This window comes from Leuciscus leuciscus (genome assembly GCF_965113295.1).
Source record: "Leuciscus leuciscus genome assembly, chromosome: 9".
Taxonomy (NCBI): domain Eukaryota; kingdom Metazoa; phylum Chordata; class Actinopteri; order Cypriniformes; family Leuciscidae; genus Leuciscus; species Leuciscus leuciscus.
The window spans coordinates 20,256,897-20,271,673 of record NC_138733.1 but is presented as its reverse complement, the minus strand read 5'-3'; the positions used below and the strand labels follow the sequence as shown (position 1 = coordinate 20,271,673).

Sequence of the window (14,777 nt, the reverse complement as noted above, 5' to 3'; positions counted from 1 at the left end):
TATTCATTTTACAAGTGGATTAAATAAGCATGGAGATATTCATTAGTGTTGTGCTCTATGGACCAAATATCTCTGAAGGTTGTGAGAAAAATTCATTTGTATTTTCTGCTGTAACTTATTTGTCTACAAAAAGAACTAAACTGAGCCAAACTTCAATCATACTTGAAAAGTTGGTTCTCTAGCAGTCTTCGGGCGGTAATTGTTTCTCAATGGGACAAAAACTAGTTTCAGCATTTATGGGTTAGTTTGTGATTTTATTGACGTCCAAAACCAGGGGCCAGTTGCATAAACATAGACATAGGCCTATGTTAAGTCTGAAGATCTAGTATCACCTACTAGCAGTTAGTCCAGGGGCAGGCATTTTGCCATATTGCAATCTACGTTTTATGTACAAAAAAGTAATAAGCAGTCTTAAATTTTGTGATGACTTAAGCCCTATTCGGACTGTAATTGTTTCTCGTGGACGTCCGTAGAAATACATTTGCATGGCCCCTGACCTCAATGATAAACTCGGATGGCAGTTTATTCGCGACGTTCTTCTTCTGTGATTCTATACGAACCGGGAACGCGCAGCTCACATGGTGAGTCGCATACTGTCTGCTGTAAATAAAATGTCATATGCTTGAAATAACAAGAATAAAACAGAAAACCATTGTAACTACATTATTTCACGCATACGACATTTTATTTACAGCATATCATGCGACTGACCACGTGAGCGCGCGTTCCCTCGTTCGTATGATCACAGAAGAACGTGAATAAATAGTCTTATCACTGAGGTGCCATGCTAATTTTTTTTATTTAGACGTCCACAAGATAAACAATTACCGTCCTAATATGTGACCCTGGACCACAAAACCAGTCTTATGGGTAATTTTTTAAAAATTGATATTTATACATCATCTGAAAGCTGAATACATAATCTTTCCACTGATGTATGGTTTGTTAGGACAGGACAATATTTGACCGAGATACAACTATTTGAAAATCTGGAATCTGAGGGTACAGAAAAATCGAAATATTGAGAAAATCACCTTTAAAGTTGTCCATTTCTATTGGCGATAGTGCAGCATCCATTCACAAAAATAAATGTTTTATATATTAAAGGTGGGAAATGTGCAAAATATCTTCATGGGACATGATCTTTACTTAATATCCTAATGATTTTTGGCATAAAAGAAAAATCTAGAATTTTGACCCATACAATGTTTTGTTGGCTATTGCCACAAATATACCCGTGCTACATAAGACTGGTTTTGTGATCCAGGGTCACATATGGCTTATGAATCAACGTGTCAGATCCAGTTCTGTCTGGGCATTATACAGATAATAACACTGTTATGGTTGCAAGCACTTCCCTCAGAAACCACTTTTGAAAAACTGTGGCCAGTCGGTGGGAAAACTCCTTTAACCACTCCTTTCTGTTTGCATTGGCTTTGTAATGCCGGTACAGAGTTTTCATGGCATATTATGGATCAGAGATTCCTTTCCTGTGGCTGCCTGTCTCATGACTTCCTGTGAAACAGTTGTGTGGTCTCCTCCTTCCTGTGGCCACCTTTATGACTTCTCATCAATACAAGTGTTCTCTGATGCAGAAAGGCCTTATTTGTACTGTCAGATTTACACTAAACACGTCGGACTCATTTTTCTAACTTTGTACTTTTGTCATTTGGAATTTTTGATGTACATTTTTACATTGATTTTGTATTGTTTTTTTCCTTACCATTTTCAATAAATACAAGAATTGCGAAAGTGTTTTGATGTTGTTGTTTTTACGGACATCCTCAAACTCATTTAAAAAGGATTTGACACATTAAATACACCATTTTTCAAAAACTAGCCATAATGGCTATTCAAAAGTGCTGTTCATAATGGCTGTTCAAATGGCTGTTTTTTTTGTGTGGTTTTTTTTTTTTACAGTTTTATTAAACACAATATTAATTTAACTTCAACAAATGCTAAAGTTCAAAAAACATTAAAAAAAATTATTTTAGCTATACGTTTCATTTCCCCTCTCACAACCAAGTCAAATTAAACATTGAATTAAGAGGTATATGATGCTACATCAATAACGATCATTTTATTGACTTTGCAATGCAACCATCAAATCAAAACAAATACAAATACATGTGGTACAATATGCATATTATTATAGGCCAGGGCTAAAATACTACTTAGTTTAGTATAATATTCAACAGGGTGTCTCGGCTCCTTCTCTGTCTCTTTTTTTATTAAGGGATCATCTGCCAGCATTAAATGAACAGAACAAACCTTTTCTTATGCATGTTTCGTGTAGGACTGTTTGACTACTCGTGTAGAGAAAACCACGAGTCTTATCTGAACACGACGTGATAGATTGGGATCCTCTGATTTGCGTACGTGCCCAGAACATTTCCCATGCAGGCTCATTCAGGCTTCACCAGTGTTCCTAAAAGGGTTGTTGATCGTTTTAGACTGTTCTTTATCCTGTCACATGGTTATGCATTTATAGCTGGGAGCAACACATCTGTTCTGAAGTAAGATCGTCTCGCCTTGGGCTCCTTCATGATAAGAGGAAGGTTGCTTAATTAAAATGATGAGCTTAACGCAGAGTCCGTATTAATCCTGCCCTCTCCTCAGCTAGAGAAAGAGCAGCGGATCTTAATCATTCAGGGTCTCTTAACAGCTGCGGCTGCTGTTTCATTTCTCACTACTGGCACTGGCAGCGATGTGAAGTACTTAAGGAATTGGACTTCATTACTGTACACTTCATTATCTTGGTGAAAGTGTACTTGAGCACCATTTAAAATGAATACTTGTACTCTCAATGACAATTACCATTTGAATATAAATTGTAATTGTCCATAATTATAGTCATTCATCTTGTGAAAAAAACAAAAACATTTTGTGAGTCATCACACTGTCTTTGACCTTAAGTGATGCAACTACTGCTGAAGATGGACCAACTGGATTCATGTGCCAAATGGACAATGATCTGTCAATAAACAACAAAACACCAAATATTAATATAAAATCAGCTGCTGACACCTTCAGGTAACTGGTGTAAGGATATTGGTATCAGTTTAATGTTTGAGCCTTACATTAGGACTTTAAGAAAATGTTGACTACACAGGTTGCTTTACAAACTCATTTTTTTATCTTTTCTTCTGTATTGTGAAGTACATTTGACTGAAATGGATTATAATGGATGGAGGCAGATCTGAACGTGAGCTTGACTGTAAGAAAGACTAAACGATTGGAGAAGTCCAGCATATGTCACCAGAGAGAAGTCTGTTAACTCACTGCAAGATTGAGATTTGCAAAATGTTGCAAAATTTGATCAAAAAGGTAAACAAATAAACATGCACTGATGAATAATTCACAATAAGCTAAATAACATGCATTCAGAAAAACAGATTTTTTTTAATTTCATGCTAACTTTAATTAAAAAAAGTTTTTAATTGTTTAATAAAGTTGTTTTTGCCTACTTGTATTTAAATCAAAATTTTGATATAATACCCAGACTTTACATTGAAAACATGCACATAACTGTGGCATGTACATGTTGGTAGAGACATCCTGTCTGTTGTAGGAGTTTTGCCTCTCAGTGAACTTTAAGTTTTGTTATTATTAGCACAGTACAGTTACAAATCTTTTCCATGCTGATTTAAACCTGCAATGATAAGAATCTTCAAAAAGTTTGGCCTATTAGTGGTACCCAGTAACCCATGTTTCCACTGTCAATGCATTCCCTGAACCTAAAAAATTAAGAACAGTTACGAGACTTGCTGCCACTCCCACAAAGCACCTGCTCAACCAGTCTGACCAGTCTCCTCATCTGATTCAGAATGACTCACCCATGCTGTTGTCATTAAAGGCTCACGTTTATTTTCCATTTAAGGCCTGAAGTCCTGATTTTGCATGTCTGCAGCAGTCGCAACATCATGTGTGACCAAACAAATGTGACGCATTTAGTACTGTTTGTTCCATTACAAGAGGCTGTAGTTTCCTTAAAGGAACACACCGACTTTTTGGGACTTTAGCTTATTCACCGTATCCCCCAGAGTTAGATAAGTCCATACATACCCCTTTCATCTCCGTGCGTGCCGTAACTCTGTCTGACGTACCCACTGCTAGCCTAGCTTAGCACAAAGACTGGAGGTAAACGGCTCCAGCTAGCATATTGCTCCCAATAAGTGACACTTGGGCACTGCTACTTGGGCGGAGTGATTTGCTCACCTCGCAGCACCTGAGAAGCCCCGTGGTGAGGAGCAGGAGTTCGCTCAGAGTTGGAGTAAATCACTCCGCCCAAGTAGCAGTGCTTCGCCTTCTGAGAATATAGTTCCCCGTATGTATACGGTTAGAAGATGGCTGTCTCATGTGACTTTATTTTTTGTATACGCTGTGACTATACAAATCATAACATGTAAATAGGAAAATGTTGGTATTATTTTGTCACTTATTATTGGGAGCAGTATGTTAGCTGGAGCCGTTTACTTCCAGTCTTTGTGCTAAGCTAGGCTAGTGGTGGGGGCGTCAGACAGAGTTACGGCACACACGGAGATGAAAAGGGTATGTATGGACTTATCTAACTCTGGGGGATACGGTGAATAAGCTAAAGTCCCAAAAAGTCGGCGTGTTCCTTTAAGCACATGGATGAACTATCAATCATATCGAAAGTTGCAATACGTTCTTTTGCATTCCTCTTTGCCTATAGCGGGATGGGCAGGATCATTTCCTTCTATGAAATCATAAAAATCAAAACATATGAGTGCCTACATGCCTCAGGGTTATAAACCCTGCAGTACCAGTCCAGTAAACAACATACCTGGGCTGAGCTAATAAAAGAACTTCCCGTTACGCACGTCACCCAAAAAAACCCCCACACCTGACAAGATACGTCAAAATACGCCTCAGGCTTTCACTACACAAGCGTCAAAATAAAAAAAATCACCCGGCCTCATTTCAGAGTGGGAATGGGATGATTTGTGTTGTTTAATTTTCTGAAATAAATGGCTCAAGGGAGCATAAGACATTTCTGCATTAATTTCAAATTCCCTTTAAAGTGGTTTGCTTCATTTTTTTTGCAATTTAGCATAGAAAAGAGACCTTAGGCAACACATTAGAGGAAATTATTGAAATCGATGACTGGAGAAGCACAAAACAATCCAAATCATGTTTATTTCCATTGGCCTTTTATTATTTTTTAATACAAAACGTAGAAATCACATAACCCTGCTGAAAAACGTGTGCATGAATATTTAAGAGTGTGGACAAAATGTTCTTGTTGCTCTTGGCATCAGTCGGTGTGTGGCATCCAAAAGACAGATTTTGATGCCTGCGGCCACTGGCAGAAGATGAAGTCCATGGTGTTTCGAGAGCACACATGCATCGCCACACATCTCTCCGTGTTCTCTGGGGGCCACTTATTTGGATCCGAAGTAGTCGACCACTCCGCTGCCCTTCAGGCCGTCGAAGAAGAAAAAGTTCCTGTGCGGAGCATCTCTCTGAGACAGCGCCTGTCAAACACATGCAAACATATCTCCTTCAGACACATCAGACGCCACAGACCTACAATTCGGTAATGAAGTGCTTTGATCGAATGCGTCGGACACATTCTCTGTTGTGGCGATGAAGACTGATGGGCGAGGGGTAGCGAGGAACAGAGAGCCATATGCGAATTGCAGCCTGTTTCATCATGCAGGGAGATGGCGAGACAGCCTGGCTTCACTCCACCGCCATGTGGGTTCAAGGCCTGCCCAGCCACCGCCTCCGAGACCATGGCGTTCACTCCATCACCCCACACAGCCCTTATCCCCAGCCTCACAAAGACCCCACCGCATCCCGGCCCGGGCTATGACATCACCCTCTAAGAGAGATATTGACGTTTAGCATTTACTGTATTCCGTTGTGTGTAACTGGAATGGGTTTTTGTTTTTACATGGCCTACGCAACAGGAGATCCTCTTTATGTCTATAATCCAGGTGTAATTATCCACTCTGGACTGACTGATTACATCACTACGCTTTGTCTTATTTAATCTCGTTCAGTTTATGGAGTCATATTAGAAGATTTCAGCAGCTCTCCGCTGGATTTCATCAGTGACCGGAATATTACCTCGTCATTTCTGGCATTTACACACTGTCAACAGATAAAACTTTTGGATTTAGCCCAGATTCTGATGGAGAGGGCAGCTGCCATACGCTTCTCACTGTGCCTCATCAGAAAAGTCACTTTCGCAGCTAGTGAAAGCGGATGGTTTTGTGGAGAACCAGAATGAAAGGTAATATGGAGGAAGAAAAAGCAAAAAGTGTATTCATTTCATGTATAAATGGAACAATAAAAGTTACAGTAAACAAATCTACAATCAAGACTTTGGCAAGTATAAGGCCTGGAGATACCAGCATGGGGTCCTACCCAGATTGCTCTGGCCACTGCTTGTTTATGAGATACCCATCTCTACTGTGGAAAGGAAGATGAACAACAATTTGAGGATATGGTTGGGCGTTCTGAAACGCTTCTGCTCCATAGGCCTGTAGAGCACAAACAGCAATCTGCAGCTGCCAGTAAAATCAGTGGTGGAGGAGTAGAAGGTAACAAAAACACGGCAGGCTATGATCCTGTGAGACAGTAAAGACACAAGAGAACGTCAAGCGGACATTGAGGTTAGAAAAGGTCACAAGTGGTTAGCTGGGAGCGCCTGCATCATGCTGACATCGTCGGGTTTAAATTTGACGAAACATCGAGTAAGGGGGTGCCCATTTGATATCCCACAGAAGCTGTAAACTCAACCAAGTTGGAAGAAGGTGTCTTGGGAGGAAGAGGGGATAGCGATGTCAATGGCTCAGAGATGGTGCAGTGGGAGTACCTGTAATGGTACGTAATTTTCATAGACGTAAATAGATCAAAATCTCACCTTGACTATCTCTTGTCCAAGAACACCTCCGACTACAGCGCTCACTGGGGCCATCTCAGAGAAACAGTAACTGTGAGGAGAAAACACAAGCCGGGAGTTGTAGTTAACTTGGAGAGAAAAGCACAAAGTACAATTCAGTTTTTATGCGCAGCTTAGTATATCCGAACAGCTGAACGCACATACTCCATTTGATAGTGTGTGTTCGATACATGAACACTAGAAAGTTTCATCTTTGTCCAATTTTTTATTTCTCACCATTATGATTGATAAAAATGTCTTCTACTCATTTAAAGCTGCGTGTTTCCCTTAACCACTTTACGCAACTAATTTGTTAAAAATAAAAAAAGATGTGAAAATATGTTTTTGCGGTTAGAAAAATCAGCCTATGCATGTGCAATACACGCGTACTATGATGTAACAAAATTATCACGCACAGAATGTCGGAATTAATATAATTATAAGATTCGTTCACGCCCTCGTTGAACTCGTAATTACAACATGTAACCTTTGTGAATTTTCTGAGAGCTCTGACTTTTACATTGTGAACATTGTGAACATTGTACCACCTGACCGTGGCAAATTTATTTTGCCGTTGAATTGTGTTGACATAGAAGCTCATAATGAGTCAGAGGACGTGAAGATCATGGGTTATTATCTCGTAATTGCGGTAATTACAACATGGCATGAATGCCATGGATATACGCAGATGCCACATTCGACTGTTCCAGACATGTTGACATGTCCGCCATCTTGGTACGACCAACATTTCAGATGCTGTTGTCACTCAACCTTTATGGTTGCAAACGCAGTCAACTGCTCTTGAGTGTTCACGCCGTTCTGATATGGCAGACGGCTTACATATAGCAGCCCACTGAAACAGCTGTAAATGAGGCATCTATGTATATGTGTCTATGAATGCAGCATGTATACCCTAGTGTACACTGAAGTACACTTTGGGCTAAACTGAGAAGATCTACGCTACATTGCCTCTCCTTCTTCCTCTTCTTTTAAATGTCATGCCTGCCTCTGACTAGTTAAAAATAATTCATCTTTAAAAAAGGCTTGCATTCAGTTCCATTCCGTTGCACTCTGTCTACTTAGGAACCTGGTCAGGGTCTGGTGAACCTGAAACCAGACTTAACTATCTTGGTCAACTAGTCGTTCACCTACTAGATTTGCACATCCTTGGTTGGTAGGAAAAAAAAGATGTTGGAGAAACTTAATGTGAACACCAAGTTTCTGGGTCAGTAAATACCTGACAAAGGTGTTGGGGAGCAGCTCCGAGCTCAGGCCCATGGTCTCGAGAACATCATCGCGGATTTGCAAGAGCAGGTGAGAGTCCTCACCAAAGCTGTCTGGTTGAGGATCACGACCTTTATCTGTGCGAAACTTCAGAAGCACTGTTGGAGGAAGTAAGAGAAACTGAGAGGGGAAAGAGTGGGTTTTCCACATTAAAAGAGGACGAGTAAAGGAAAGAGGAGTTTGAAGATTTGTGCAGCATGTGAAAAGGCATTCAGCCCCTTTAGGCTATTTTCCAAAGTATCACTTCCCCTTTTTGACTGCCCACCAACTACAACACAAAGAACCTCAGCCCACTGCATTTCCACCTGGCAGCGAAGCACACACACATACATCAAAGAAACACGCACCCACTCATTCATGTTATCTCACTCTATCTGGCACATATATACAATTTCAGGTTTCATATCTGAATTTCTTTATAGAATTTTCTCCAGATTGTGAAAACATCTGAGGGTTAGGAAAAAAAAAATCATTGATGTAATAGTCGCACCACTGGGGTGATAAAACCTCAAATAAATCAGTGAGTTAAGACAGAGGAAACGGCTCTTCCTCAAAAGCTGTTTGAACTGATGTGTGGTATTTTTGAGCACAGAAATGTATTTAAAGTCTTGCTTCAGTGCACAAATAGGAAGTGTTATTTTTTCCATAAATGTAATACTAGATGTACTAGAGGGAGGGGCGGAGGTGTAGTCAGAGTCTGTTATAATGATAGAGAGGTGCGGAGGTGGCATGTTTTGTTTTTGAGAGCCACTGCACATGACTGGCCATGGACAGCCTGTGATGGAAAATGAGCCAGTCTCAGTGAGGACACCAGGTGAGCGCTAGTATAAAAAGAGAATTGTTGACAATAATTACACAGATCAACAGGCCCTCCCCCTGATAACGGTGTGCAACAGACTGCAGGAAGAAACTGCAATGTGTTCAGTCGCCTAAACAAACTGAACCACTTAAGGCCCTGTTTGCACCTGGTATCCATCTCAGGTGATACCATCACAAGTGGTCAGCAAAGCAATATAATATAATATAATATAATATAATATAATATAATATAATATAATATAATATAATATAATATAATATAATATAATATAATATAATATAATATAGAGCTCCAAATCATCATATTAGAATGATTTCTGAAGGATCATGTGACACTGAAGACTGGAGTAATGATAATGAAAATGTAGCTTTGCCATCACAGGAATAAATTACATTTTAAAATATATTCAAATAGAAAACACTTATTTTTAAATTATAATATTTCACAATATTATTGTAATATTATTTTTTTTTAAATGCAGCCTTGATGAGCATGAGAAACTTCTCTCAAAAATTAAAAAAAATCTTCCTGGCCCCAAACCTTTGAACAGTTACATATATGTATGGGATTTTCCAAATCATTTCTATCCTACAGTTGTCTAAAGATAGTCTGGAATATAGTATGGACAATAAACCTGAAGATCAATTAGTAAATTCCACAATTTAGGAAGGAAACACCTATTTTCCCATTCATTTTATCTGATTAATTGAATTTTGAATATATTTAAATAATCTGAAGGTGTACCTTGCAGAAGAAAGTAGTCTGGAGGAATGCGCTTTAGGTTGCTTTTGGCTTTCTCATTCGTCCAGTCAACCTCCAGGGCTTCTTTGAGAGAGCAGAAACTAGCAGTCTACATAAAGAGAGATTGAGGGGAAAAGTTAAAACATTCATTTAACTTAGGAAAGGACGTGAGTGAAAACTGAAAAAACATAGTTTACAGACATCAAATCTACCAACACACCAACCTTTTTCACCATTGTAGTCTCATTGGGGTCGACCTTCGGTTTCTTTGCCTCAGGACCGTCATTGGCCTCATTAGACCCTTTCACCACTTTCAGCTTTTCTCTGGCAAGTTTGAATAGGAACACAATTTATTTATTTTTTTTACACACAGACACTTTTCATATATGTTTCATGACTTACTCTACATAGTGATGCTCCTGGCCGAGGTCGGAGAACATGTATCCATGATAGCCAAACACGTCTCCACAGAAGACCTTAATGTTCCTGGAGGCACACAGTTGGTCCACTCGCACCATGAGGTCTTTGGAGCACCTGGTCAGACAAATCTGAACAAAACAAGATGCATTATTATGTGGTTGTTTTCAAACCAGTGACATTGATGCATCCTCAAAACGCATCTTGCTAACAGAAATTGGAGGAACAAAAGTTTGGCAATGACCGACAACTGACCAGAACATTAGCACTCTTATCCAAGGTCCCAAACCTCTCACACCCCCCATTTTGGGTTTGAGATAAGAATGGGGTGGCGTATTAATACCCATCTGATATACCAATGGCATGTGCCACGATGCGTTAACTGGGTGTATCTTGAAGGACAGCTGAATCATCACTTTATCTGCTGAATTGGGTTTGTTTACTATTTATTTTGGTTGTTTACTTCCCTTGTCAGAACACCATTTGTCACTTCATAACTTAAAGTACACCTGAAATGAACTGATTATCTAAGCAGGCCTTTTGAAAAGATGTCCAAAGGTTACACAATCCACACCTGGATATCAACAACACTTCTCAGAAATACTGTTGCAATGAAGTAGTGCCCTTAGGAGTAACACCTTCACTACTGTTTAAGTTCATCTGGGACATTATGAAACATGTGGCGAGACATTGTCTTTTGACACATTCTTCCTGTGAGCATTATGTGCCTCCAGGCAGCGAGCCAGACGACTCCAAAGAACACATCTTTATCAAGCAGTGACCTCTAGAGGATGCAAAGAAGAAACTAATCATGCCACAATGGATGGAATATCAATCAGAGCTACCAGCATCAACCATATTCCTCCGCTAAATAGCTGTAACTTGGGATTACATGAGGTCAAATCTTTAATTCAGTTTATGTTTTGGGCTTTAGTCCTCCACTACCTTCAGTCCTTCAAACCGTACACCCCAGCCAGGCCACTTTGAACTACTTCTTATGTAAACCTAGCCTACTATAAAAAATGTAAGTAAAAAAGTAAATCAAATAAAAGTATCATAAAAGTGGTCTATGACTATATTCTATGATGGCTTTGTGTGAGGAACAGACTGAAATCTACGTTTTATGGACAACTTCTATGCACTTTTGCATTACTTTTGAAGCTATAAAAGGTCATGTGACTATAAATGTAATTATGGAAAAGGATGAACAGTACATTATTTTCTTCTTGTGTGTTCTACAGAAGAAAGTAAGTCATGCAGGTTTGGAACAACATGAGAGTGAGTAAATGATTACAGAAAGAATTATTATTTTATTTTCCTTATCATGTCATGTCTTTGATGTTATGCATTTCCACTACATAAGAAAATAAATCATGCTTTTGGAAATAATTTATAATTAATAATGTTACATTTATATAGCGCTTTTCAGGGTCTGAGAACATGTATACATGGTAGCCAAACACGTCTCCACAGAAGACCTTAATGTTCCTGGAGGCACACAGCTGGTCCTCAAAAATAAAGAGAATAAAAGATAAAAAGTGGAATATATGGCATACTAAGTTTGAGATAAAAAGTCAAAATTATTACATAAGGGCTAAAGGATGGCATGCTAAGTCAAGCCAAAATTAATTATGAAAATTATTATTCGTAATTGAGATAAAAATGTGAAATTATGACATCATAATTTTAAAAGTTATAACTAACTGACTAAAAAAAGTATGCAACTTCATCATAATTATGACATGACACCCTTATGACTTAGTATCATCATTTTTTATATCATCAATATGAGTATGATGTTTTTTCTTAAGTAGCAGAAACGGGCCTCCATAGATATAAATCACTTATTTGTGATTCTGAAAATCAACACCTGCAATAGCAATGCTTTGTACTTGTTGCACAAAACCTTCTAGTACGTGTTGTCTCAAATTATCTTTTCATGTATGCACAGGTCCTGACAATGAATTAATTCAGTGTATTGTTGGCTATCTCTTTACTAAACAACATCATGCGTTGTTTATTAGGAAATCGCATGTTAAAAAAAGACCACACATAAACAAGAGAAGACAAAGACATACACACGCAATGTTTTCTGTGCACTTCTCAACGAAATATCAAGAGAAGCAGATGAAAGAGAATAGATGATGTTAACCCCCCCTCCCTCCTCTGTCTGTGTCCCACCATCTCTTCCCCCTCCTCCTGAACTCTCACTAGCACTCCCAGAGGGACAGTTCAGACAGCTCCCAGAAAGAGAGAAGATGAAAGACTGACTGTCTGTGCTTTGAACAAGGTATGTATGCTGACTGCATCTTCCACAGCCAACAACAGAGTCCCGATTTATAGAATGGCCTGGAACATATCATTTGCTTGGAAAAGAGCACACGCTTGGAAAAGACCAAACTCAGATAAAAGTCTGTGCCTAGATCTGACGCAGGCTGTTCATAGATGGGTTCACGCTGAGGTTAAGGGGAAAATAAGGGAAAGAAGAAGATATAACCAGCCTAAACAAATATGATCAATTGTGTATAGTGACATCTAGTGGACATGAAAGGCACAAAGGAAAACAATCTATCATTGATGAACCTCAATCACACCTGATCCTGATGGTGATAAAAAAAAAAAGTGTATGTTTATATTTGAATTAATTATTATAACTGCACATTACTATATTCATAAAGTCAAATGGAATGATAAAAAATTTGAATTTTGATGTTAAAATATCTTTGGAAACAATATCAAAAAGTAAAAACTTAAAGCAAGGAAAACTATACAGCTGTTTAATAGGTAGGCTACAGTTATTTTCTGTAAAATGCCTTTCTCTTATTTTTTGTATTTTTCTTACCCCTGACATGTTTAGTTATATGTACTCTTGTTATGTACGTTTTGTTCTTATTAAATTTCAATAAATAAATAAAACATAATCACACCTGATCCATCTTAAAATTACAGCAAGTCAAAAAGACAGTTCCTGTCCATCAAACTTTCCATAGAATTATTACATTATTGTATAATTATATAATTATTGTACAAAAAGATATATTGTAATATGTGCTGTAAAGTTGCATAACAAATTGGGTCCAATGCTGTTTTGCATGATTTTATTCTATTTTATTTGCAATGATCTTTTGTCTCTTAAATATTTGTTTGATGACCAATAATCAAATAGTAGTTTAGAATATAATAAAAGATTGTCTGTCTGTCTGTCTGTCTTTTGTGTGCTTTAGGTATGTCAAGTCTACAGATTCTGGCACTCACCGCATCAAACTGGAAGAAAAAGTCATCCGGCTTGCTCTCCACTGGATCGGTGTCTGCCTTCACTTCCACCATTGGGTTGAGGAACTGAGCTCTCTCCAGAGAGGCCCGAGCCTGGTTTTTTCCATCTGCATCCACAGGAATCAAGAACTGAGCACGTCTGGACTCCTCTGTCACCTGATTAATGGAAGTCATTGAAAATACCACTTAGTTAGGTAGCTATTAAGGTGCCGTTATGAGCCTCAGTCACCATTCAATTTTATTGCATGTCTTTTCCATACAATAAACAAGTATGAAGACTTCTTGTCATTTTGCCTTACATCTCCTTTTCTGTTCCACAGTGGAAAAAAAGTCAGATTTGGAAGAATATGAATAAGAAGGTGAGAGAATGATGACATAATGACGTGAACTATCCCTTTAAGTCAGTCTAATTAATACCTGCTCATGGTCCAGGAGAGTCAGTCCTTTGACTCCAGCCAAAATAAGGTTCTTTGCTACTTCTGCTCCAAGTCCCCGGAGTCCAACAAGAAGTACACGTGATCCCCTAAGTCTGAAAATGCAACATTTATATAAACGTCATATATTATGTTGCATTATATTGTTTACTATTTATGCACAACTAGCTCAAAAATGAATTCGTGGGGTGGCCCTAATACACTATTTTTGTTTCAGACAAAAAGCACGAATGTGAAAGACGTTTGAAATCATGTTTATGATTTCTGCTAGAGAATTATTCTTAAACAGTCGAAAAAAAATATCTTATAATAACATGAATACGTTTGTTCTTTATGTACGTTATCGAATTGTCCACAAACCTCTTTTGAGCATCCAGACCCCAGAGGCGAATCTGACGATCATATTGTGCAGCCTCCTCCTCGCTGATAATATTGTCTTCTTTTTCGATGGTATCAATCATTTCAAAATATTTCCGTTTTTAATAATAAGTTGTAAGAAATTAACTGAGAGATTAGTTTGAATATTCTACGCTCTGTTTGTTCCACTGCCCATTCAATGGGACAAAAGTGCCGCTTAGAGATACTCGTAAAGGCGCACAATGATGACGTATGAGTTGGGCAAAAGCGCCAGATACAGAGCACAACAATCAACAATGGACATGGATACACTCTAAAGCTTTTAAATACATCACACAATGTATTGAATATATGTTTGAATTATTATGGAGTCAAATTAAATTACTGTGCACTGTGTACATCCCTGACTTGTTTAAAAAAAAAAACATGTCCTCCATAGAAATAGGAAATAATATGGTTTCCTCATTTTTGTTTTATCCAAATACCATTGTGTTATAATCTACTTATATATAAATATAACATAAGTCTCTTTATAACA

The 14,777-nt window shown here is 38.3% G+C and overlaps 1 protein-coding gene across 1 annotated transcript; it reads right to left on the bottom strand.

Moving 5' to 3' along the window:
• Positions 1-5,152: 5,152 nt before the first annotated feature.
• On the bottom strand, positions 5,153-14,489 carry sae1 (SUMO1 activating enzyme subunit 1). The gene is made up of 9 exons (XM_082179577.1): positions 14,243-14,489; positions 13,866-13,977; positions 13,431-13,604; positions 10,161-10,306; positions 9,983-10,082; positions 9,762-9,867; positions 8,151-8,295; positions 6,896-6,965; positions 5,153-5,498 (listed from the first exon to the last, which is right to left on the bottom strand). The coding sequence occupies exons 1-9, from the start codon at positions 14,341-14,343 to the stop codon at positions 5,406-5,408; spliced, it is 1,047 nt and encodes a 348-aa protein (XP_082035703.1). The 5' UTR covers positions 14,344-14,489; the 3' UTR covers positions 5,153-5,405.
• Between the last annotated feature and the right edge of the window lie 288 nt (positions 14,490-14,777).